The sequence below is a fragment of the Schistocerca cancellata genome, chromosome 5, assembly GCF_023864275.1.
Source record: "Schistocerca cancellata isolate TAMUIC-IGC-003103 chromosome 5, iqSchCanc2.1, whole genome shotgun sequence".
In the NCBI taxonomy this organism is placed as follows: Eukaryota; Metazoa; Arthropoda; class Insecta; order Orthoptera; family Acrididae; genus Schistocerca; species Schistocerca cancellata.
Window position 1 is genome coordinate 291979288 of NC_064630.1, and position 25206 is coordinate 292004493.

General features: G+C 42.8%; 1 protein-coding gene across 1 annotated transcript in view; it reads left to right on the forward strand.

Annotated features, from left to right (window-relative positions):
* Positions 1–25206, forward strand: part of LOC126188499 (dopamine receptor 2-like) — a 752795-nt gene that overhangs the window by 1689 nt on the left and 725900 nt on the right. Inside the window, exons 2-4 of the mRNA XM_049930103.1 lie at positions 8697–8721; positions 14160–14196; positions 14252–14924. Of these exons, the coding sequence (XP_049786060.1) occupies positions 8697–8721; positions 14160–14196; positions 14252–14924 (735 nt within the window). The remainder of the gene's footprint in view (positions 1–8696; positions 8722–14159; positions 14197–14251; positions 14925–25206) is intronic.

Below are 25206 nucleotides of genomic sequence, written 5' to 3' on the forward strand. Positions count from 1 at the left end.
CCCATGCCATTGGGTGTCTTCAGAGGGCTCCACAAGCAACATGGCAGCTATGGGGATACTTGTCATGAATGTATGGCTCGTGTATTGCGTTGGTTGGCAATCAACGGCTGTCTGACCAATAGATACCTGGCCCAGTGGAAGGACATAAGTCACAACGCAACGTGGAGTCGTCCGTCAGAAGCTCTTTGTGGTGGTGAGAGGTCGCATTTTCACGCGACTGTGTTGGGACCCACCAGGTGCGTTCATCTTTCTCTTCTTATGCCTCTTTGGGGTCCACTGCTTCCGGTGAGACTGCATCTCTGTCAGATGATGGGAGTGGACCTCGACGTCCAAGCTATACACAAAGATGGCTGACGGCAGAACCATTGCAGATACTCACTTACCGTCATGGGGCTGCTAATGACCTCTGGGCATAGCAGAGGGGAGGGGGGGGGGGCGAGCTGCGTTAGTCATTGGTTGTGCATTATAGTGAGATCTTGACATTGGAGGTTGCAAAACATCCTGTGGTTGGTGAGGCACATGGATCTGATTGGGATCCATCCTGATCGCCACATGTGTCAGAGGCAGCTATGCATGGTAGTGGCAGGCGGCAGATCTGTAGATCAGTACTGCACAATATATCACTGCAGACAACCTGAGGAAATTTGGATCTCCTTCCCACAGCCCAAGCTGCTCCTCAGTAGTTTGTCATATATTGCTATCCTAGATGTAGAGGTAGGATGGAACATGGTTCCTGAGGTCAATGCATACTTTTCACACTTCATTTAGTACAAGGTAGACGGTGAATTGTGCCCACTTCTCTGCAAAGTAGTTTTGAATCATTCTGGAGGGCCTGAGCATAGACACCACATCGTCCATTGGCATTTCAAGTGGTAGTCCGTATATTGGGATCGTCCTTAGATATAGACCCACGTGATTTAAAGTTGCTAGAGCAATTTTACCTTCTGAATATAATGACTTGAGCCTGTCCCTCATGTTGTACAAAATTGTGTCACATGGGACACCACTCACTAATTTAATGTATACCACACAGGAGAGAATTGAGATGTTGATCCCAAAATCAGTACGTGGGACCTTTACATCGTTTTGAAGAAATAGTTCTACTTCCAGCGCCTTTGGACGTGCATACGCAGTCGAGAAACACAATTTCAGCATCTATTTCTGACAGGAATTTGCCAGTAACTTATGAAGACACTCACTCGCATGAAGGCCGCTGAAGCAAGTAAACACCTCGAAAGCGCGTGCTGCAGTGAGGATGTAAACAACTCTGTCTGCACTATCTCATTGCCATAGGCAGACTGCCACTTCGGCTATCCGAGCTTGCTTCACGTTCAGTCCAAATTCTTAACTTATTTCACACTATTTGTCCCACTGTCACCCATTATCAATAATCGCAGAAATGACCACGATTTCCACAAGAGGCTAGACCTACGCTACATCCACTTAAGATGTATTATGAAATGCGGTGAAGGAATATAGACGTTACTATTAAGTGTACGGTGTCTTGTCTTTCGCACATGTAAAAATAAATAAATAAAATTAAAAACGAAACACAGACAGCACACATATGGTAGTTTGATATTTCGCTACCACAGAGTTCACAGTTCGTTTCAACGGCGTGTGGCAATTCCGCGTTTTAATATTTCCGTTTACTATCTGTTCAGCTTCGCCCATAACTAATTTCCCACTGCCACACGTCACTTCGTAGACGCCTGCAGTGTAAAGATGATCAGATACGCCTGTTTTCCGGTGGAAAATCTCTAATTTTCTTCTGAATGAAAAATATGATTTTTATACCGTTCTCCAAAGGACTCTGTTCACGTGATTACCAATTCTAGAAATGAAAGATGAAGATGACCTCACAGAACCAGAAGGGAATTAATTGTTTTTGTTATTAGCGCGATTAGTAATATTTCGCTCGAAATTCCCATCTTGGCCTTTAGTATCTTCTTTAAAAAATTCAGTTCTGATTCCAAGCTGTTACTGTCACTGGTAGACAAAACGCGCTAAGCCCAGTGATGAACACTGCTTACGTCTGGAGTGGTTGGTGCTATGCAATGACAGAGACCAGAAAGCAAAGAAATGTTTGTCTGAACTATAATACATAGCATTCTCATCTCACAGTACGAGAAGTTACTGCAGCCACTTATATCAAAGTTAAATTTTTGTGTGGCCGAGCGGTTCTAGGTGCTTCTGTCTGGGACCGCGTGACCGCTCCTGTCGCAGTTTCGAATCCTGCCTCGGGTATGGATGTGTATGATGTTCTTATGTTAGTTAGGTTTAAGTAGTTCTAAGTCTAGGGCACTGATGACCTCAGATGTTAAGTCCCATAGTGCTCAGAGGCATTTGAAACATAAATTTTTGTGGCCAATAGTATAGCTTCAAAAGTTCCACTGTGCTACCTCTCACTGCCATAGGAGATGCACTGGAATGATTTCAATCGGTGAGCTATTTTCTGCGAAAGGGCCATATCACTACCGTCACTGACATAGGAGATGAATGGGAGGAGAAGAAGGAGGAAATCAGTCTTTAATGTCTCGTCGGTATTGAGGTTATTAGAGACGGAGAACAAGTTCTGCTTAGGGAAGGATGGGGAAGGAATTCTGCCGTACCCTTTCAAGGAAACCATCCCGGAATTTGCTGAAGTTATTTAGGGAGATCATGGAAATCCTAAATAAGGATGGCCGGACGCAGGTTTGAACCGACGTCCTCCCAAATGCAAGTCCAGTGTGCTAAAGACTGCGCCACCTCTCTCGGTAGGAGATGAACTGGAATGATTTCAGTCGGAGAATTATTTTGTGAGAATGGGCCATGTTATGTTCTCTGATGAATGTACGTATACAAATAACGGTTCAGTCAGCGGCCACCATGTGCATTTCTAGACCACAGTCGATAGTAAAAGGAGATAGCCCATTAACATGTGTTGTAGAATAGCTGGAGACGAAACCATTGGTCTACCTACTTTCCAGGTACTCTGACAAGTGAGATATTTCGAGATTTTGTCATCAACGGTTTGGTGCTCTTCTTGAATGTGGATCCAGAGCTGTGGTCCCCTTCCCATTCTGCGCGTGATGTTGTGCAAGAAATGAGTAACAGGTTTTCTAGAAGATGGGGAGGACTCCATGGTTCTCAGTAATGACCCGCACGTCGCCTGATTTAGAAATAATGGATTTCTTTCTGTGGGTGTATCTAAATAATGGTGTGTATTGACAGAACTCGCAACCCTAGATAACTTCAAAACGGGGCATTGAGGAAGCTTGTCGTGACATTATATCTGCAGGTCGTTTAGAACGCACACGTACATTCAGAAAAACGGGCACTCGTTTGAAAACTTTACTTAAATGAACATACCACCAACAGAAAATCCATCTGAACATTGTGTAGAGTATTTTACATCTGTCCTTAAAACTTTGAAAATTTCTAGGGCACTATCTAAAATGGAGAGAAATTTGACTGAAAATGAATTGTACACACTTCGTTCAAATACTTCAACTACATGATGTAAATAAATAATGTCCTATTCAAAAAATTATACCTCGTCGGGGTAATTCTCTTGAAAATAATTAAGTAAACCATGTTGGTAAACCGCAGCCTCGCTGTTGCTTATGTTTATGTATCTAAATAAATGTTCATTTCACTTGTTGTTTTGTATGGTTCAAATGGCTCTGAGCACTATAGAACTTAACAGCTGAGGTCATCAGTCCCCTAGAACTTAGAACTACTTAAACCTAACTAACCTAAGGACATCACACCCATCCATGCCCGAGGCAGGATTCGAGCCTGCGAACGTAGCGGTCGCGCGGTTCCAGACTGAAGCGCTTAGAACCGCTCGGTCACTCCGGCCGGCTGTTGATTTGTATGTTTCGGAGTAAACAAAGTTAACAAAGGAAAGACTTCAAATGATCGACTGAAAAGGAAATATAAGAACATTCAGCGATAGACAGGATTATAGCAATTTGTGTCATTTAAGAACGAATTAATAGGAAGTTCTGGAAACCAAGGCAAAATTGCGGCAGGAAATATGCGGGGAAATCGAAAGAAACCGTCATCTGGGTGTCTTATTCAGCACATAAAAAAATTTAAAACAGTAAAGTGAAGACGTCAACATTAATAATGTGAATTCAACTGCTAAACGCATAGGACAGGACGAAGTAAGAGGACGTATCTGATGACGTAATAGAAGTAAACATGGGAGCCGATATGACGACACAGGACATTCCGTTTAAAATAGCTTAGAAAGATTTGCGATGAAATAAGGCTAACATTGCTTCGGAATTTTTGCCATTGGTGGTGGTGGGAACCGAACCAAATCCTAAAATGGTGTGTAGATATTCTGAGACTGGAAGATATACCAACAAACTTTCCGAAAAATATCAGCTACACTATTTCGAAGATATTAATGGGTAAATAGATGTTAGAACTGTCCCACAAAAACTCAGCAGAACATATATCCAAGTTGATTTAAAAAATAACACGGTGCTGAAATTTAATCTCTGTTGGCAAATGCACCTTAGGGGTAGTTCTCACGTTGCGCTTGATAATGGAGTCTTACGGAAACTAAAGACAGTTTCGTTGGATTTATCGATCTAACAAGAGTGTTCGACAGTGTTAAATACTGCCACATATATTAATGACCTGGTAAGGACATGAGTACTAAGTTCGGAGGAGATGTCCTGTGTAGTTTGGTTTGTGGGAGACGAGGTACTGTAAGAAGTAAAGCTTTGGGGAATAAAAGTTTCTTAACTGTTAGAGCTGTTCAGTTACTATTTTCTTCCAGTTCAACTTTCCGTCAGTATGTATATCAAAAAATTTGGACAATTTTTTGTTCACTGACTCCTGTTCGTGTGCTATAGTTAGAAGTAAGACTATTTACTGTACCAAACGGAATATATCGTGTCTTCTCAAAATTTAAGTGGAGTCCATTTTCAGATAATCACTTCATTATTCTTCGACAACCTTCGTGATCAATCTCTTCTGTTGCTTCACTCTAGTGAGATTTATGATAACAGTTCTAGCACCTGCAAAAAGTCTCAATGACGCTTGATGAATGTTAAGTGGAAGGTCATTCACATACACACGATGTATCTGCAAAGAGTCATCAGGCGCTTTTTTCTAGTCTTTCAGCAGATATATGCAATTTCGTTTTCACAACGTCTAGCTGGAGCAAGCCCAAATGTATGCTGTTCATTACGTCTTTAATGTAACGCCCAGCGTCGATAGAAAGCGTCGGTTTGTTTTCCAATACAAAGAAAATAATTTTTTAAGTGGAATTTTACATGTTCATTCGGCAGAGCGGCCGAAAGTTAGTAAAACACGAACAACAAGTACCTCAGTAGTGGCAGCACTGCAACTGGCCCTCGCTTACTGCCACTGCCATACAGAAGCGCTGCTCAGTCGCTGCTCTAGTACCGGTTTTTCATCGTGTTTTACTGTTCTATTAATACATGCCGCGCGGAGTGGTCGTGCGGGCGGTTTGAGGCGCCATGCCACGGACTGTGCGGCCTCTCCTGCCGGAGGGTGGAGTCCTCCCTCGGGCATGTGTGTGTGTGTGTGTGTGTGTGTGTGTGTGTGTGTGTGTGTGTGTGTGTGTGGTCCTTAGCGTAAGATAGTTTAAGTAGTGTGTAAGTCAATGGACCAATGACCTCAGCAGTTTGGTTCCTTTGGAATTCACACTTTTTTTCTTAATACATATCGGTAAAACGAATTTCACAATAGACTAATTTGTTAGCGTTGTCTCGAATGGGAACGTAAAATGCCGACTTAAAAATCATTTTCTTTTAATAGTGAAACAAACCAACGCTTTCCGTCCATCCTGGGCGTCGTATGAACGACGTGCTAAGCAGAATTTGTACGGACTGACACCAGCTACTCGCTGCGAAAACTAAATTGCAAACACCAGTTGAAGCATCAAGTAAAACGGGGAAATTTGATACTTTCTTTATTTTATCAGCCCCAATTTGCTGCAGTGGTTGCTGGTTTTGGGCTGATACGCCCGTTCTCAGAACACACACCTAAAATTACAAAGTACATGGCGTACAACGTGTGCATATACAATTACTTATAAGCTTATGGATATACCTTGTTATTAACTGTAACTAGTCATACAATATGGTGGCACGAATAAGTCAAACTGTGAGCAACGAGTAATGTCTACTGTTGCACCTGACTGACACAGCCAAAGTGACAAGTATTAGTGTCTGTAAGCTACAGAACACTTGATTAGGTGCCGCCCTCACACATATGCACATGCACATATGACTGCCTATTACTCGTCTATGGTCTGCCACAAGCATTGTCTATTTTGATAACATTGTTTAAAAAGCAGCAAAATATGAATTTCACATTACCAAATATATTAACAATTTTGTTTCACAAAATGTCGTAACACCCAAATCAAAATATCTGTTTTACATTACAGGCAATTTTACAATTTTGTTACAAAATATTATATCATCCAAATGAAAGGCACAAAGCCAGGAAGTAAACGACGCGGTGGCCATCCCTGTCTGTAGCCCAGTATTTTTACTGCAGGTACAGTACAAAATATTACAACATTCCATGCAGGGAATCACTGCTGAAACCAAAAATGCTTTCCAAAATTTTTGCTCTGTGTTATGTACATACTGTCTAGAGAAATAAAATAAACTGAAAGACGTAAAACAGTTACATCTTCTTTAAATCAAATAACCTTTAGTAACAAACCCTCAGTTACGCAATAAGTAAACATTACACAGCACCATGTTGAGCATAATCCGATGCATTTGTCAAACATGGCACGAAGGTCATTTGTAGGAGTACTTTGATCATACATGCTTAATGTTGCATGTAAAAGTATGACATTAAAATGCTGGTAGTACAGCATGTCACAGGTTTACAATATGAAAGAGCCTGTTACAAACACAGAGAGAAGTTATCAGATTTCCTCAGTACCAAAATGTTGTGGACCTACCATCCCATTCTAGCATACCTCGAATCAGCTAACCACAGAAAATGACCAGACAACCACAGAAGGGACCACTTGCAAGTAATAGGAGCGTGCCCAAAATAGAACGTTGTGATACTCCCTTCGTGATTTTCCCCAGTCACTAAAAATTTTACCATCTCAGCATTCTTTGAATTAGTTACCACATGTTTTTGCATCCTGTTTGTTAAATATGATTCATACCAGTGATCTGTTAAGCCATAAGACCTAAGTTTGCTACGAGAGTAACATGTTCTATGCAATTAAATTACCTGGAAAGATCACGAAAAAATGACGTAGGGGAGACCGGGGCTAGTTGTTACAATTTTTTTTGGAATCTCGTATACCTCGACACAAAACACGTATGTCGATTGGACGGATACCAAAAGTTGGCCCATTATTTAGTCTTCACAATGAAATTTTTGTCATAAATGGTAAGCTCAGATTGTTCTCTATATCAACTTTTTTGCTAACTTGCATGATGTAACAACCTACCCCACTGTGGGGCATCTTGTTACACTATATGGGGTTAGGTGTTACATAATAATTAAGAAAAAATATATTTTTGGTTCCATAACACAGATTTATTTAATCATTAGTTTTAATGCAAGAGGTGGTAACAAACCATAAAACTTGAAACACAGTACTAATATTGACATACGGCCATCATTAATCTGATGAAGAAATATCAAGTTCATTATCAGAGCTACAGTTTTTACAAATAAAGAAACCGTCATGCTTGGCAGACGTATCATGTGCCCACCTTTTACATTTTGTGCACTGTAGCCATGTGGTTGGTGGTCTTGACAGAGATGATGGTTCCATACACTCAATACACACGCAGTCGTCTTCCTCATCAGATGATTCTACGATCTCACATTTTCGTTTCCCCGTTTTGGCTTTCTTGTTTTAATTTTTCGGTGCCAACACCAGTCGTCGTCTTGCAGTTTTCTTTTGTCTATTTGCCTCAACTGTCAATGCTGCTTTTACTGGTGAGTCAGTCAGGACAGCACTCACTCGTTTATTCCTTCTTACTGTTCTCTTGCGGGCAGGAGCTTTCGGGAAAGGCCTCAGTTCTTCAGGTGGCACATGTGTGTGTATGGAGTTTGCAGAACCAACTGTTGAGGTGCAAGGCGTCGGACTTGATTCCACACTTGTTGATGTGCTGGGAACGCCATCCCCTACTGAATTCGTAACAGACACAGAAAGCAGAGTTTCATCTTCCCTGTATGGGCGGTCCGTCACGGCAGAGGGCAAAAATTCATCGTCTGTAAAAATGTCTCTGTTATATGGCCATATTCCAGTCACTTGAAATCCAGCCTTGATGTTCCTTGGGGTAGCAGCGCTAAGCAAAGATTGTTTAACTATAAATGGAATGTCATATATTGTCATAGTGTTTCCAGCATTGTTTTTCATCCACGCATCTGATGCAGAGTTAATATATTTTTTAAATGGGCCAAACACAGCTCTGTCTAAAGGTTGCAATTTATGAGACGTATGTGGCGGAAAAGAGAGACGGACAACCCCGTCTTCTTTGGCTACGTCCAACACTGAAATATCAAGGTGCGATTGATGGTTGTCCAAAAGAAGGAGAACCGGTCGCTCTCTTGTAGTCCTGGAATAATGAATGAAATGAAGCATGAACGAGCGAAAATATTGCCCTGTCATCCACCCTGACTTGTTTGCAGACCCTGCGCTACCTTCTGGCCCATTTCGAAGGAAATAATCCCTTAAGTTCTTTCTTGGAAACACAAATAAAGGCGGGATTGAGTTTCCAGACGCATTTACTGCCAAGGCAACAGTAACTAGAGTTCCTCTTTCAGCAGACGTTGTAGCTCAGACTTGTTTACTTCCTTTCCTTGCTACAATTTTGGCAGCCGTTTGTACCGTGGTGACGGCAGTCTCGTCCACGTCATACACTTCTTGACGTTGAAATTTTTATCGATCATAAACTTCAATTAGATTTGTAAAAAAATCTACCTACATTGTGCTTATTGAAACTTGTAGCCCTGCTCAGTCTGGTAGCTTCTGGTGTGCTGATGGAAAGCGTTTTCTTTCGTTTGAGGAATCCTCCAAACCAGTCAGTGGAGGCTAGTTCTACATCGCTCCAACCAACGGGAAACTTGACATTAATGTTCACGGCATATTGAAATGCTAGACTCCCTACTTCCTTCGCAGAAAGTCCATAGTAGAGCTTAGCAGCTTTCTGAGTGTATTCTTCCAGCTCTCCTTCTTGTTCATCTGAAAAACCTGCCGAGATCGCTTATAACCAATGTTTAGCACAAGCATCTCTCCCGATTCTAAAAGTAAGCAGACAAGAAAAATTGTAATAGGCTGTTATAGGCTGCGTTTTCCTGCAAGTATCTGCTATGTCAGAAGAGATTACTTTGCTTAAATATATTGATGTAGCCGGCCGGGGTGACCGAGCGATTCTAGGCGCTGCAGTCTGGAACCGCGCAACCGCTACGGTCGCAGGTTCGAATCCTGCCTCGGGCATGGATGTGTGTGATGTCCTTAGGTTAGTTAGGTTTAAGTAGTTCGAAGTGCTAGGGGACTGATGACCTCAGAAGTTAAGACCCATAGTGCTCAGAGCCATTTTATATTGATGTATTTGCACGTTATATAACACCAATAATCTCAACGCCAAAGTTGGCGACGCTGACAATGAAAAATAAGCTGCCTACCTCCCTTTGTTGATTCCATTCGCTTACAAAACCTCTGCAGCGTCATAAAATTTATATTGTACTTTTGAGCAGCTTCCCGCAGTGAAGAAAAGCCACTTAGAACTTCATTTGCCGCTTCAGCATATGTTTCCTTGGGAATAGTGCCTCTGTCTTCTTCTTACAATTACGCATTATATCTTTAGATAGACGTAATTGCTTACATTAAAGGAAACAAAACTCTTTGCGCCTTTGTAACAACTGACCCCTTGCTACGCCATTTTCTCTTAATGTCGAAATCAACAATATAAACTTTTTGTATGGAAGTTTAACGTATACTACTACATATCTGAATGTTGGACGCTGATATGTTGCAAAATTTAAAATAAAATCAGCAATTTCCTGTGAACCATGAAGAAATTCACACAGAGTTAAAAATTACTCCAGCACAGTAAAAACACGTTTTCTGTCACTAGCGCCTTATTACCAACTCACGGCTGATATAGGTAGGTTGGGAGGAGGGGGTCTCTTAGTGCTACCATCTGGCGGAGCAACGAGTAAACTGCTCTAGCGCGGAAATTTTTATTGTCAAGCAACAACTTGCCCCGGGTAACAACTAGCCCCGGTCTCCCCTACACACAAGTGGCTATGTTCTACAATGAGGTGAAAAGGTAGTAGGATAATGATATACACACATAAAGATAATTGTAGTATCGCATAGACAAGGTATAAGAGAAAAGCGCATTGGTGGAGCCATCGTGTGTACCCAGGCACTAAATTTCTGGCATCACCTCACACCAAGGACGACGCTGTGGCTAAGGGCCTTCGGTTAACGACTGAGAGATGCTGTATTTGCGTAGAGTTGTCAGTGCTAACAGACAAGCAACACTGCGTGTGAATGTGAGACGTACGAGGAACATATCCGTTAGGACACTGCGGCGTAATGTGCCGCTAATTGGTTATGGAAGCAGAAGACCGACGCGAGAGTGTCTTTGGTAACAGAGAATCATTGCCTACAGCGCCTCTTGTTGGCTCGGACCGTATGGGTTGGACCTATACGGATGAAAAACCGTGGCCTGGTCAGATGAACTCCGATTTCAGTTGGTAACAGCTGGTGGTTGGATTCAAGTCTGGAGCAGACCCCGTCAAGCCACGGACCCCAGTTGGCAAAATGTCATAGTGCAAGCTGATAGTAGCTCCATAAAGGTATGGGCTGTGTTTAAATGGAGTGTACTGGGTGCCCTGGTCCAGCTGAATCAATCATTGACTTCTGCTGCTTGGAGAGCATTTGCAACTATTCATGGAGTTCAAGATCCCAAACAACGATGGAACACTTATAGATGAAGACAGTTCTTCTGTACTTATACTGCCCCACAATTGTTCGCGGTTGGTCTGAGGAATCCGGCGATTGATATGACGACCCACATAGCTCGATATTAAACCCATCGAACGTTTATGAGACATAACCGAGAGGTCCGTTCGTGCACAAAATACTACACCAACCACCTTTCGCAATTATCTATGACTACAGAAGGAGCCTGGGTCAAAATTTCTGCAGGAGACTTTCAACGACTTGAGTCCATGCCACGTCGAGTTGCTGCACTACGCCGGCAAAAACGAGATGCGACACGATATTAGGTGTCCCATGACTTTTGACACTCCAGTGTACTATTTCAGGCTTGAGTGAATGTTACAAATGAAAGAAACCAGCCCTCGGTCACTATTTTTACGAATTAACAGGGTTTCAACACTGCTAGGAGTGTCTTCTTCAGAATTTAAAACAAACAATGCTCTATAACATGGTCACAAAATTATGATTAAAAACGTATGACACAAAGTACAGAATCATCGTCAAAAACAGGTAGTACTAATATGTCATTTATAAAATAATAAATAGGCCAAAAGGGCATTAGTCACAAAGACATTTAAGGTAAAAATTGTGATGGCGAGCCACTAAGGGCTGCTCGTTACTTACGCGGTTACGGACTGTTGCAACCTGTCTTTCACGATGATTCTGTACTTATACTCTGTATCATACGTATTTAGTCATAATTCTGTGACCATGTTATAGACCATTCTTTGTTTTAAATTGTGAAGAAGACATTCCTAGAAGTGTTGAAATCCGGTTAATTCGTCAAAAATAGTGACCGAGGGCTTTTTCCTTTCAATTGTAACTATTCACAGTCCCTGAACGTGCAGCCATGTACAAAATTTTGAGTGAATGTGTAAGTAGCATTCTCAGTCAAGCAACCCTCCCGGACTACAGCCGGTCGCAGCCTGCAATTCGGCGTCACGCAGTGGCGGTTTCCGCGAACTCGCACGCGCGTGCGCCGTCGGCTGGCGGGCTGCCCGCCGCGGCGGCTGTGGCCACCCCGCGCGCCGCGCGCAGTAGTCGCTGCGCCCCTGGCCGCCCGCGCGGACGCTGCCCGCACAGCAGCTGCGCCTGCGTGCCGCCCGCACAATGCGGCCGCCCCCGCCAACGCCACCTCCGAATGTGACGCCGCCTCACGTGACTCCCGCCTCAGCACGCACCGGCGCGCCAGTCGCTCGTTTCGCGGGCCGCGGTCTCGGGCGCTAATCGCTGCCACCTCACCGACTCGTTATCGCGGCGATCCGTACCGCTGTGCTGACAGTGGCGCGATACAGACGAATAGCGGAAGCGAGGTGACACAGCCCGGAAATGCTGACGAAGTGTTCCTGTAACTGCATGTCCTGGTGAATTCTGCGATAGGATGTCGTTTACCTTCTTCAGGCAATATCGGTGCATCATACGTTGCATACTGTACATTCGCGAAACTGTGGCATAAACACCGGACCTGTCAGTCTGATAAGATTTAAATGTGTCAACTGTCGTTCTACAGTAGGAGCGTTGAGAGAATAGGTTCCAATTAAAAAATAATTTTCGAGTAATAAAAATAAACACATCGCAAGCTTCCTAAATATAAATCAGTTTGACCCAGCACATTTTATATTCATGTAAATCTTGTTATTCCAACCACTTGTTGAAATACATTCGCCGAAGCAATATTGTCGCCACATGTCCTTCCACTGATAGAAGTTATTGCTGAGTGGTGATAAAAAAGAAATCTTAGCTGAATATCCATATACAGACGTCGCCTGCTTGATACACCTTTCTGCAAATAAACTGTGTATCGGAGATGCACTAGCTTCCACTGCTTTCCTTATCAACGCACCGACGACAGAACTACCGTATTTAATGAATACGTCGGCATTCTCACAGTAAATACTCTTTTATTAATAATGAGACGAAGAGAGAAGCAATACTCCTCTGTATTCCTGAAAAAACATTTGTTGAACATCGAACTCGAAATTTTTCGGAAGCAACTGTCAGTGTTTAGTTCTCTGAGTCAGATTCTGCGAGTGCAGTGAACATATTGGATCGTCCTGCTTACGATTCACATTGTCTACGTTTAAGGAGATTGTAAGTTACAAATGGTTAACGTTAGTTGATGAAAATTTTAAAATATTATATAGTTGTTGTTGTCAGGAAGTGCCATCTCACCTTGCCCTGAATCACTGTTAAAAACTCTTTTTCACATTGCACACAGAAACAATTTTATGTTGGTGAGACATTGTTTTTTAAAGCCTGGAATGAACTTTTTATTATCTGTGCAAAGGTCTAGGATCAGTACACATGTTTGTAGGATATAACCATTCAATAAAACCATCATAAGAACTAGGCCCTTTTGGCCTGTTTCAGTTTGCTCAGCTGCATAATCAAGATACGTAATAAAACGCTGTCCCAGTTGTTAATAATTGCAGAATACTCTAAACGAACAGAATATTCTGTCATAAGTAGTTTGTCCATCATAAAATGCGGAATTAATTTGCAGGTGCGTTGGCGCCCTACAATCCAAACGAGAATACACGGTGTTGAAGAAATATGTCTTCGCAATTCTGTTTGTGTACCTTAATTAAAGAATAAGGAGACTGCAATACATCTTCAGTTGTAGAAGTTTTGAGTCATAAGCTCGTAAAGGGAGAAAGAAGAAAAAACTGCGTACTTTACTATAAGAAAATCGCAACTTCTTTCTTGCAAAGAGCTGTTGAAGGATTTGTTTTCAGCTCCTTTCATCGTAAAAACTATATCTCTGTTAAAAAACATAATTTGTTAACTACAGTGGAAGGAAACTTGGAAATATCGATTAAAGTGCTGTGACGCATCTTCAGTTCGACTGCTAGGATGTGTAGTGCCATTGAAGGGAAGAAAGGGAAATATGACAAAGACAGGACATTCGGACGTTGACGTAAGCACCAGTGAAAGTGCAGTATTTCGCTGTTTGTAAATGTGTAAAAGTTCACGTTGATCGATTTAGGCAGTCCGGTTTCCGACAGTGCCTGACGATCAGTACTTCGACGGTCGCGTCCTGCTGCTGAGATTGTAGTGGTGTGCAGTGCATACAGAGGATTCTCGCGGCACTGCAGAGCAACAAGTGATTTACGGCAGGGCGGCAGGAAGAGATGCCGGGCGTGGGCGAATGCTAGCGCACCGCCGGCGGAGGCTCGGCTGCCTGGAGGCGGCGTCGGCAGCAGCGGCGGGGGCGGCGGCGGTGGCGGCGGACGGGGCCGCGATGGACGCCGCCGCCGGCAACCTGACGGCGGTCAACGCGACGGCCACCCCCGGCGCCGGCGCCGCCTCCGGCCCGGAGGAGCTGTGGCAGACGCTGGTGCGCGAGCGGGCGCCGTTGGCCGCGCTGCTGCTGCTCTTCTCGGCGGCCACCGTCTTCGGCAACGGCCTCGTCATCGTGGCGGTGGCGCGCGAGCGCTACCTCCACACCGCCACCAACTACTTCGTCACGTCGCTCGCCGTCGCCGACTGTCTCGTCGGGCTCGTCGTGATGCCGTTCAGCGCCGCCTACGAGGTCGCCAACCACGCGTGGTTCTTCGGAATAGACTGGTGCGACGCGTGGCGCTCGCTCGACGTGCTGGCGAGCACGGCGTCCATCCTGAACCTGTGCGTCATCTCGCTGGACCGCTACTGGGCCATCACGGACCCTTTCTCGTACCCCGCGCGGATGACGGGGCGGCGCGCGGCAGCGCTCATCACGGCCGTGTGGGTGTGCTCGGGCGCCATCTCGTTCCCCGCCATCGCGTGGTGGCGCGCCGTGCGGCCAGAGCACGTGCCGCCCTACAAGTGCCCCTTCACCGAGAACCTCAGCTACCTCATCTTCTCATCCACCATCTCCTTCTACCTGCCGCTCTTCGTCATGGTGTTCACCTACTACCGCATCTATCGCGCTGCCGTCGTTCAGACGCGGTCGCTCAAGCTGGGCACCAAGCAGGCGAGTGGCTCTTGTTGCTCTTCCTAAGTTATGAGATGAGAAGGATACATTGCTACTCACCGTATAGCAAAGATGCTGAGTCGCAGCTTGGTGCCGGCAGCCACAGACAGTGGTCATATTTGTATGTGAGCTGCGTTTACGTGAATGTGTGTGTATACGTTATCTATTTCAGGAGAAGGTCTTCTGGCCGAAAGCTTACGTCATGTCTCTTTGCAACTCAACATCTCCGCTATACGGCGAGTAGCAATCTATCCTTTTCATTATCCTCTCACTATACCGTGGATTTTCCGCTGTGTGATTATTGCTAAATTATTTTTCTCTGAGGGTTCTACCTATTAACCTATGCCACCAGCTAGTCTCTATATTTTCCCTCTTCATTATCGTAACGGTGAAATATGTGTCTCTTCTTGGTGAAACGTTCACAATTTATATCATAACTAACTTAGTGTCCGCTGCTTCGCTCGAGTAAACTGTATTGTCTGCACAGATTTTATTTTTGTTTCCCTTCAATGGAATTTTTACGTTGTTCACAAATTGCAACACCTTCTAACCTTTTCACGCTAGTGAAGGCCATAGAGGCATCGCCTTTTCCGAAAGTACTTCTGATCAAAATGTAATTTTGGTAGCACGAGTCCAAGCCTTTTGTTAATCATGCTTTTGCGTTCTTATGGTGATATTTCCATAGTCACTTCCAAGCACTAACACGTATTTCATTATATCTAACCGAGAAGTGGGATATCGGTTTTCATAGATTTAATTTTTTTTCTGATGGACAAACCAATGCGAATTTTCGTAGGTCTAGCTTCAAAACTCTGTTTATAGCGACATAATCTCAAAAAAACCTTTCATCCCCTATTTCACACCCTTTGCTGTGGAATTTCTAAAAATCCCAACTTAAATGACGCCTAGAGTAAAAGATCAACACCTCCTCCATATTTCAAGTCTCTATCCTAAGGGTTTGGGATACATTTAGTAGAAGCAAACGAACCGTTTGCTAAGCAATTACGAATCTGTGCCCAACTACATGTAGACTTAATCGAATACTTTACATTTCAAATAAATTTGTACTAACCAGGACAATACTGCATACCGAAGTCATGTGCAGCTTGTTATCACACATTCGCAAATAATTCGCAAAGACTTCTCTGCGCACGGATATTCATAATAATGTTGTTGCTTCCATTACTGTAGGATTTCACCTGATGATCTGTGGCTATTAATTATGACACCCTGCAAATTTAGCCTCTTAATAAATACATTGCAAGATTTAAATTGTTGTGGAAACCTAAAAACACAAGGTGGAGCAAGAAACGTTGTCAATGTTTAGTATGTACTGCGTACAGAAATTGGTTCATTTAGATACATGATTTCGCCACTATGATACATGATTTCGCCCCTATGGGACGATGGGACGTCGACAATTGAATAAAGGGGATGTCAAAGCGTCTTAAGACAAACTTTGGTGTCCTAACAGGTGATGCAACCGTTTTGCCATCCGTGTGACGTGGACACCCGGACTTTGCCTACATCATCCTTCCGCTGCCGACTCATGGAATGCACATCTGATTAAGATATGCATATTTGTGAGTTGTTTCCAATTCTCTTGAGGGCGTTTGTCACAACTTCGTACACAAGGCTTTCGATTGTTGTATAACTCTTCTTTTAAATTTCTTCTTTTCTTATCCTCCCTTACTCGATTTTCACATTCTTCACTGGGTATTACTCATTTTCTGTTGTTGGGGGCTTCCAAGAAAGAACTTTCATTGGCAGTGATTCAGCCCCTAATATCACACTCCCATATCATTGTATACACCGTAGTTCCACACTCTCGGCGGTTCATGAAATTACAATGAAATCCAGACCTTTATCTGCTTACAAGTGTTGATAAATATTAACTCGGACAGTTGAAAATGTGAGCCCCGACTGGTACTCGAACCCGGGATCTCCTGCTTAGATAGCAGACGCTCTATCCGACTGAGCTACCGAGGACACAGAGGAAAGGGCGATTGCAGGGACTTATCTCTTCCCCTCTATTTCTAATCCGTTGGCTCCACACTTTGTTGTCCATTTCTTAAGAATTTCGTTAAGAAAATCGTAAAAAATAGGTGCTATACAGTACCCTCGTCCTGAGCACTTCAAATGGTCTATGTATTAATAATTCAGGTATCAAATACATTTCGAACATACATTGACGCCACTGTTATCCAACTTCAATGATCCACGGCACTCATACTACGCATATTTGGACAGGGGTTTCGTCTTACGAATTTACTACCTTGCAGTCCCTCATGTCATACTAATCAGTAGCGGTGGTCTTCCATATACCTGGATGACCAGTGAATATAGTTCCGTTTCTTCTAATATTTTCCAATCGTTTACTACTTTTGTACATAAAAACTTAGCAAGCCACCTTAAGGTGTGTGAAGGTGGATAGGTCTGGTACCACTGTCTTTTCCCTCTCTCCCTATTCCAACCATGAATAGCACGTGGTCAGCGCTATTTCCAGTGAAGCTCTAAATCCTTTGGTGCCCTTGTCACGGTCATTTCGCTGGATGAATTTGGAAATAATACGTCACTAGACACCTCATGGAACGTGGCTGTTCAGCAATAAACCTTTCCGTGTTGCTTAAGGCTGTTCCCGTAACATCTGCCACTAGAGTGTGTTGAGATTTTCAGTAATATTTGCGTGCAAACTAAATGATTCAGTGACGAAATGTGCCGCTCTTCGTTAAATATTCCATAACTCCTCTGTTGGTCGTAATTCGTTATGTTCTTAGGTAATCTGTTAGATATAAGATTTTTAGAAGTAGATGTAATACATTTTTTTTACGAATTCGACTGTCCGGTCTGTGCTGTACTTCATATGGTACGACCTATTCTAAATACCTTACCTGTCCCTCCCTCTCTCTTTTCTCTCTCTGTCTCTGTTTCTCTCTCCCTCTCCCTCTCTCTCTCTCCTTGTTGTCTACACAGTTTCGGGCGCGCGAGTGTCTATCTGCGAAGAGAAAAAATGTTGATCATCACACGATATACTGTTGTCGTTTCGTACTATACACATATGTTACACTGACCTAAATTCTGAGATATAGACATAAATTTCTCTTTTGCTACAGAATCACTTGAGCTTTTCATGGCATTGAAGATATTGCGATTGTAAGAAATTTAAAGAATGCAATCAGTATATTAGTTATTATCTATGGACTGTGCGTTATTACTTCCAAAATACAAACACAATTTTAATTAAACATTTTTAATGAAATACATAATCTAAGACAGTGATGCGAAAAATCCATGACGTTGTTGTGGCGAGCGAATGTGGGGCAGCACACGGTTCTGCTGAGTGTTACTGAGGTGCGCATGTTTCACGCTAACAGTTGTTATTGTTAAGGTCTTCAATCCGAAGACTAGTTTGATGCAGCTCTCTTTGCTGCTCTATCCTGCGCAAGCCTCTTCCTCTCTGGAAAACTTCTTCAACCCACATCCTTTTGAATCTCCTTACTGCGTTCAGCTCCTTTTCCCTCTACGATTTATCCCCCCCCCCCCCCAACACACACGCACTTCCTTCTTGTGTTGTGCTAAACTGATTATCACTTGATGCTTGAGACTATTCCTGTCCATCGATCTCTTCTACTAGACATGTTGGGCACAAATTTCTTTTCTCCCTAATTTTATTCAGTACCTCCTCATTAGTTGTGTGGTCTACCCATACAATTTTCAGCATTCTTCTGTAGCACCACGTTTCAAAACTTTCTTTTACTTTCTTGTATAAAATGTTCATCGTCGATGTTTCACTTCCATGCATGGCTATACTCCATACATATACCTTCAGGAAAGATGTTCTAACACTTAAATCTATATTCGAAGTTAGCGAATTCCTGTTCTTCAGAAACACTAACAGCAGCACTTCATTTGAAGTCGATGTGGCATAGTTCGCCATTGATTCCGCCGTTACTTCTTCATGTTCAGCTTTCTGTTGTACTGGAAACGATATCGCAATTTTCTTCCCTGTACTTGAAATTTATTTGCGGTGACTCGTAAATTGTCCACGATTATTATAGCCTTGTTAAGTAATCTTCATATTACACCATAAAAATTTATAGAATTATCACTATCGTCAACAGGCATTTAATCAGTCGCCTACTCTGTCATTACTCGTCTCTCGGAATACACCAAGTACAGCTAAGGTCCATCGACCAATCATTCGGTTGTCTCTATACTCTTCTCGCGTCTAATATCCTCCTAGTTATTTACTTTCTGAGCAACGCTCAGTTTTTGAACGGTTCTCGCGTTGGAAGTTCATGACTCAATTATTAAAGCCTAAACTCGACACACATTATTGATCGCTGAGCACTGATGATGACGGCTGCTTCATGTGGGTTAATACTCTGTATGAAGCTTTTCTTTATGTTCCGGTGACGGGCTGTACGAGAAATGTGACAATAAATAAGAATTTTTAAACATCAAGCGACCAGATATTCTAGCGACCTATTCACCAGTGGCATAAGTCTCTTCATGTTTACATAATGGCCACGGACGTTCTGCACGTCTTCACGTCACACTGATTGTAGACTTTGTGTTTCTAAAGCATCGCAAACGTAGGTCACAAACATTTTCAGTGTTCCAAAAGCAGTCTGGGCCATTTTTTCTCCCCGCCACGTTTTCTTTGCAATCATTGTCTTTAACTGACCTAAACGCTAGAAGAACTAGTTCTATGACTTCGTTGATTGGTACAGTTTGAGTTTAGAAATGTTAATTTAATCTAATGTTAATGGAATGCAAAAGTGTTCTCTTAGGTTCTTGCATTGTCTGATATTGTATTTGAACGACTATCTACTTTTCAGTAAATTCCTGAATGTTACAAACTGCTAAAGGCGATCGTATCTTTTGGCTCATCGACGGAAACAAACCATGCTTTCTTGTGTCATTTCACCTGCTTAAGTCTCAACTCCACTCGATATACGGAGTAACAACATTCCGTAAAACGTGTAGTGGGGCGTTTAGCTGATATCGCAAGATACATAGTTATATAGGAAATTGGATATGTCACAGTTTGCCAAAACTAGCTTGAAATAAGCTGTGTAATTTTCGTAATGTTATCTTTCGGACAAAAATGGCTTGGAAAGAGACGTTCTCGTGTTAAACCACCGCAACATCTTTCACAAGTTCTGAGCCTTATCTCAGTCCACATTATTATTTTCACTCCGCTGCTCCAAAATGTCCCTGTTTAATAAGAATGTTTTGGCATTAGTCCAACCTACCCTTTCTTCTGGCAAAGGATTACCAAGGAAATGATATATTTCCTCCAGTGTAGCGTTTAGTACCTCTTTATTTCGTCACCTGACCTTGATAACGACGACAATCTTTCATGAAAGGTGGTCACCACAAACACAAAGATATTCAGCGAATCTGGGTCAGTAGTCAGTATTTGTATTTAGTTAAATTGATAGAGAGTTACTATGAACGTACTTAAAAGGTATACTCATATATACATACATTTATATATGATGGAAGCGGAAAATACGTTCCCAGCATGTAAAAACGGATGGAAAGACACACACTGGTTGTAACTGTACCACTCGTGCAATGTTGCGAAAACAAATGCAGCGATAGAAGAAAGTAAATAGTGACTAGTGCACCTGGCAGAAACACCATGCGTGAATTCTACAATAATTTTTAGTCAGATCCTGACGAAAGATTTATCAGAAAATTCTAGGAAAGTTTGGTCATAAATAAAATCAATGCACGGATCCATCGCCTATTCAGCCCCTCGCCGATCCAACTGATGTCGAAAATGGGTGTCGAAACTGAACACAGCAAGCAGAAAGTAGAAATTTTAAATTTCACATTAAAAAACATGTCGAAGAAAAAGGATACAACCATACCCACTTCTGACCACCTCACAGACTCAGTCCACTTGCTGGAAAGCAAAATTGCTTGAAGTAAACTAGACAGAGGACCATGATAGAATTACAGTTACATTTTATATTAGATACGTCATGGAACTAGCATCTACCCAAGCTCATATTCGCTTGCGCAGCAAATAGTCTCCTGTGACTGGAGAAAGTGCACGCCCACTTTTTTACACGAAAAAGATAATAGCTCGAATGTGTAGTGTTATAGACCAGTATCACTACCATCCGTCTGTTGCAGGATCCTAGTGCACATTCTAATGTTCTTGAGGGAGCAAGTTTTCAAAAATCATCAACGTGGAATAAGGAAAACAACTGCGTGAGAAATGCATTTTGATTTACTCGTACACGACATCTGACAAACAGTAGGTGCTGATGACCACGTAGTTCCTACTTCCTACGTTTCCTTTTGGCGTTTGTAGAACTCTATCCCTTCTGTAGATTATTTTTGCGGCTATCGAAATATTAGTACGGAAGATTTACATAGACAGAACTCGCTTCACAATGAAATAAACCTGGCCATGTACCTAAAACGAATACGTGTCTTTTTTACTGTTCAAATACTTCAGTTACTCAATTACTTGATGGAAGATGTGAATTTCAATTCAAAACAGTGCAAGGCAAATTACTTCTTCTTTTATGCTCTTAACTTCATTTCCCTAACTACACCTATGATCATACAGTCTCGTTTAGCACCTATGTTTGTTTCAGATGCACATTGAAGTAACCATTGCTACGTTGCGTTTCCAAACTAGTTAAACAGGTAATCACGATCACGAAACCTTTTCATTTATATTCTGCTCTCAATATGGTTTTTCCCCGACAGTTACTGATTCTGAAACACAATAAAGAATCGGTCACAAATCCACTGAAGAATCCCCAGTGCCTATCTGCAAATGAACTGAATTACTGAAATACTTTTCTTCTACTAACGGACGTAACACTTTGAACTGCTAATTCCACATTCTACCAAATTCTTTCCACTACTTACTCTCGACACGGCTGCCTGCGATCTCTTCATACTGGATCCATCAATGACTTCAGCACACAAGTAGGCGTGGGGGGCATTGTTGACATTACACAGTAAGGCAAATGCTCCCTCTTAGAAACGGGGCTCTCAGCCCCGAAAGAAGCCAGAGATAAGCAAGGAGTGCAGTGTCGATACCCTATGACATTGAAGATAGCAGTACTTCTTACACATTTAACACTCTTCCATATCGTCGACTAAAGACCAAGATAGTCACACGGGGTACATTTGCAGATACGGGATACTACCAAGGAACATTTGACTAAAATAATTCAGAACGCTATTCTGGGCTTTGAATGTTATGCACATTCGAATGTAACATACATCTTTTATTACTGTTGTTACTTTATGACTCTTTTCGACTCTTTGGGATAACTGGTGAATTGTTCAGTACTTCGTTCTCCCCAATATTTCTTCATTTTCCCGCTCCTCATTGTTCTCATTGCTGCTGGTATCAGTCCACCTATCACTTTGGACTGTATTCCTTTTGCGGGATCTTTGCTGCCGCAATGTATATAGATTTTTTTCGCTTATTCCAATTGTTCTCCAATGCCCTCCCACTTTTCTTTCACCCAACTTTTCACTATCAAGCATGTTGCGTTTCACATCTTCTTGGTCGATGTTTTGTCCTCCAACATCATGATGTGTCAGGCAAACCTCAGACTTTCATATAATTCTTGAAATTAGCTTAACAGTCTCATACACTTCCTGCTTTTAATCCATGTTCTGAACCTCCCTTGTTCTCTAGTGGCCCAGGCGTCTCTCTAGATCTTGTTTTCATCCTTCCCCATATAGATACCGGCTCTCTTATCGAAGGTGGTCGACATTTACTGTGGATTGTGGATATAGACTGCCTCAATTTGGCGTTCCTGGATAGATTTTACTTTCCATACGTTGTGTTTGCATCATACTGCAGTTTTTGCAGCGTTGCTGAACTCTCTATGCTGCTCTTGTGAATGAGTTTCTACATGCCGCCACTGGCACCTCGGTCGCCGCCCTCCACAAACCCGTGTCGGTAGCGAAAGGACATCATGTTTAACGTGAGTTTTTTTTTTATCGCGGTCCAGTGCTTTCTTCTTCTGGCATAACATGAGGTGAATAGGGTCTGTGTGTTCCAATTGAAAGCCATCGCCGAACCCTGACCCCATATATACCAATCTCGCATCAATCCATCATATCATCTAACTCTACATGCGGTTTGGTCATGCCATTGTCGTAACGTAGGTGCGCTAATTGGATGAATCTTCTCCCTGGGGAGGATTGAAGCTTATTCAATAAATTAATTTCCTTCTTCGATCGAATCGGAATTAACTGGCTGTTTCGACTACACAATGCGTACATTTCACTTGATCTTGTAATCACTCAAATTAAATCTCCTAAGGTCCATATGCAGAATCTGCCAACACCGTAGGATGCGGAAGGTTCCGCAGAAATTGTTGCCTTCCACCTGAGCTACTCTGTTGCACTGTCTGTTTGTGGTAAACCTTGTGCATTGCAAACGACAAACTGAGTTACTCAGTCCATTTCTTCCGCAATTTTTAAACTGCACAACAGCTGTCTGCTGGTAGTATCAACCTATTGGGTGCTTAATTTATTTCATTTTCTAGTCCACCACTAATAGTACATCCTTGGAAAAGCATTTCCGTGGAAGAGCTCGTGGGTGTCTGTCCTGATCGGAACAATCTCTGTTCCATCAGTTACGGCTGCCTGGCGTTAGCAGCCGGTGTCAGCCTACAAGATCGTGACGAATCACGCCATGAGCTTGTGATCTTCAGTGGACGTTTCTGTACCCACACTGGCAAACATAAAATTGGATTCCATGTCGACGATCTCGGATAAGCCGACTGTACACCATGCAGTAACAATAACGTTGGAACTAGTGGTTACGCAGCATATGACGTGAGGAATATTAAGTAAGTAATGTACCAGTGCGGGCAGAATTTACGCAAAAAAGCAGGTTGGTGCATCAATTCATGGTGGGTTGGTAAGCAGGTAGATATAAGTGTACACAGGTTGTCCATAATGAAACTTACAGTTTCGAAACGCTATATAAAGAAAACCTCCGCTCTGAATGACGTTAAATTTGAACGGCGTATAGCCGACCGGAGTGGCCGAGCGGTTCTAGGCGCTACAGTCTAGAATCGCGTGACCGCTACGGTCGCAGGTTCGAATCCTGCCTCGGGCATGGATGAGTGTGATGTCCTTAGGTTAGTTAGGTTTAAGTAGTTCTAAGTTCTATGGGACTGATGACCATAGAAGTTAAGTCCCATAGTGCTCAGAGCCATAATTGACGGAGATGGAAACGTCAGGTGCCAAATTAATTTAACAAAAATTTTATCAGTATTTATCGCTGTAAGTGTCACAATATGCATAACAGCATAAGCGTGGCTCGTGGCTGTTCCTCAGTTTGCGTTCGAGACACCCAACGTGTCTCCATGAAGGTTCGCGCACTGCTGGCAAACCTCTTTCACGAGAATGGTGACGGTGAGCCAGTAGCCCTGAAGACACAGGGAGATGAAAAAAGGCATAGGTCCTATGTCTGCTAAGGATCTGGAGAAAATGATTACAAAATTTGAAAAGACAGGTTCATTTTTAGTTCAATCTGGCAGAGGGAGGAAAGCAGCTCATCCGACGTGTGTCGACACTGCTGAATAGATCGAGCAGTGGTACGCAAACGCGCAGTGCACGGAGAACTGCCCGACCGTTATAAATGCCCGAAAGCACATTGCATAAAGTCCTGCGAAACATCTTGCTTTCCTGTCCATACAAACTCATCCACGTTCAGGAGTTGTTTCTGCTGATCTGCCAGCAAGACAAACGTGTTCCCTCTGGAATTTTTTTATAACATGAAGGTGGACAATGAATTGCCATGGAACATTCTGTGGACTCACGAAGCCCATTTCAATCTCCAAGGATATTTCGATACGCTGAATTTCAGAATATGGACACGGAAAAACCGCGCACATCAACCGATAACAGTTCATTTTGCGTTGGTGACTGTGTGGTGAGGGTTCATCGTTTATCGTAGGGTAGTATTTTTTCGAGGAGAGGCGTTCTGCGGTTCCTGTTACCTGTACCGTGACTGGTAAACACTACAAGAATTTTTTGCGCAACAATGTCATTTGAAACCCTCAGCGTCATCTATGGGTAGGTAGGAGGATGATTTCTGCGCAAGATGGGCTTCCAACAGACATTGTACAGCCAGTGTAGCAGCTGTTGCGAAACATTTCGAAATTGCTTGAATTATCAGCCATCATTTCCATACAGCCCGGTCGTCAGCTGATCTTAATCCGTGTGACTCGTGGCTGTGGGGTTATCTGAAAGATCTTGTGTTCATGCTCAAATT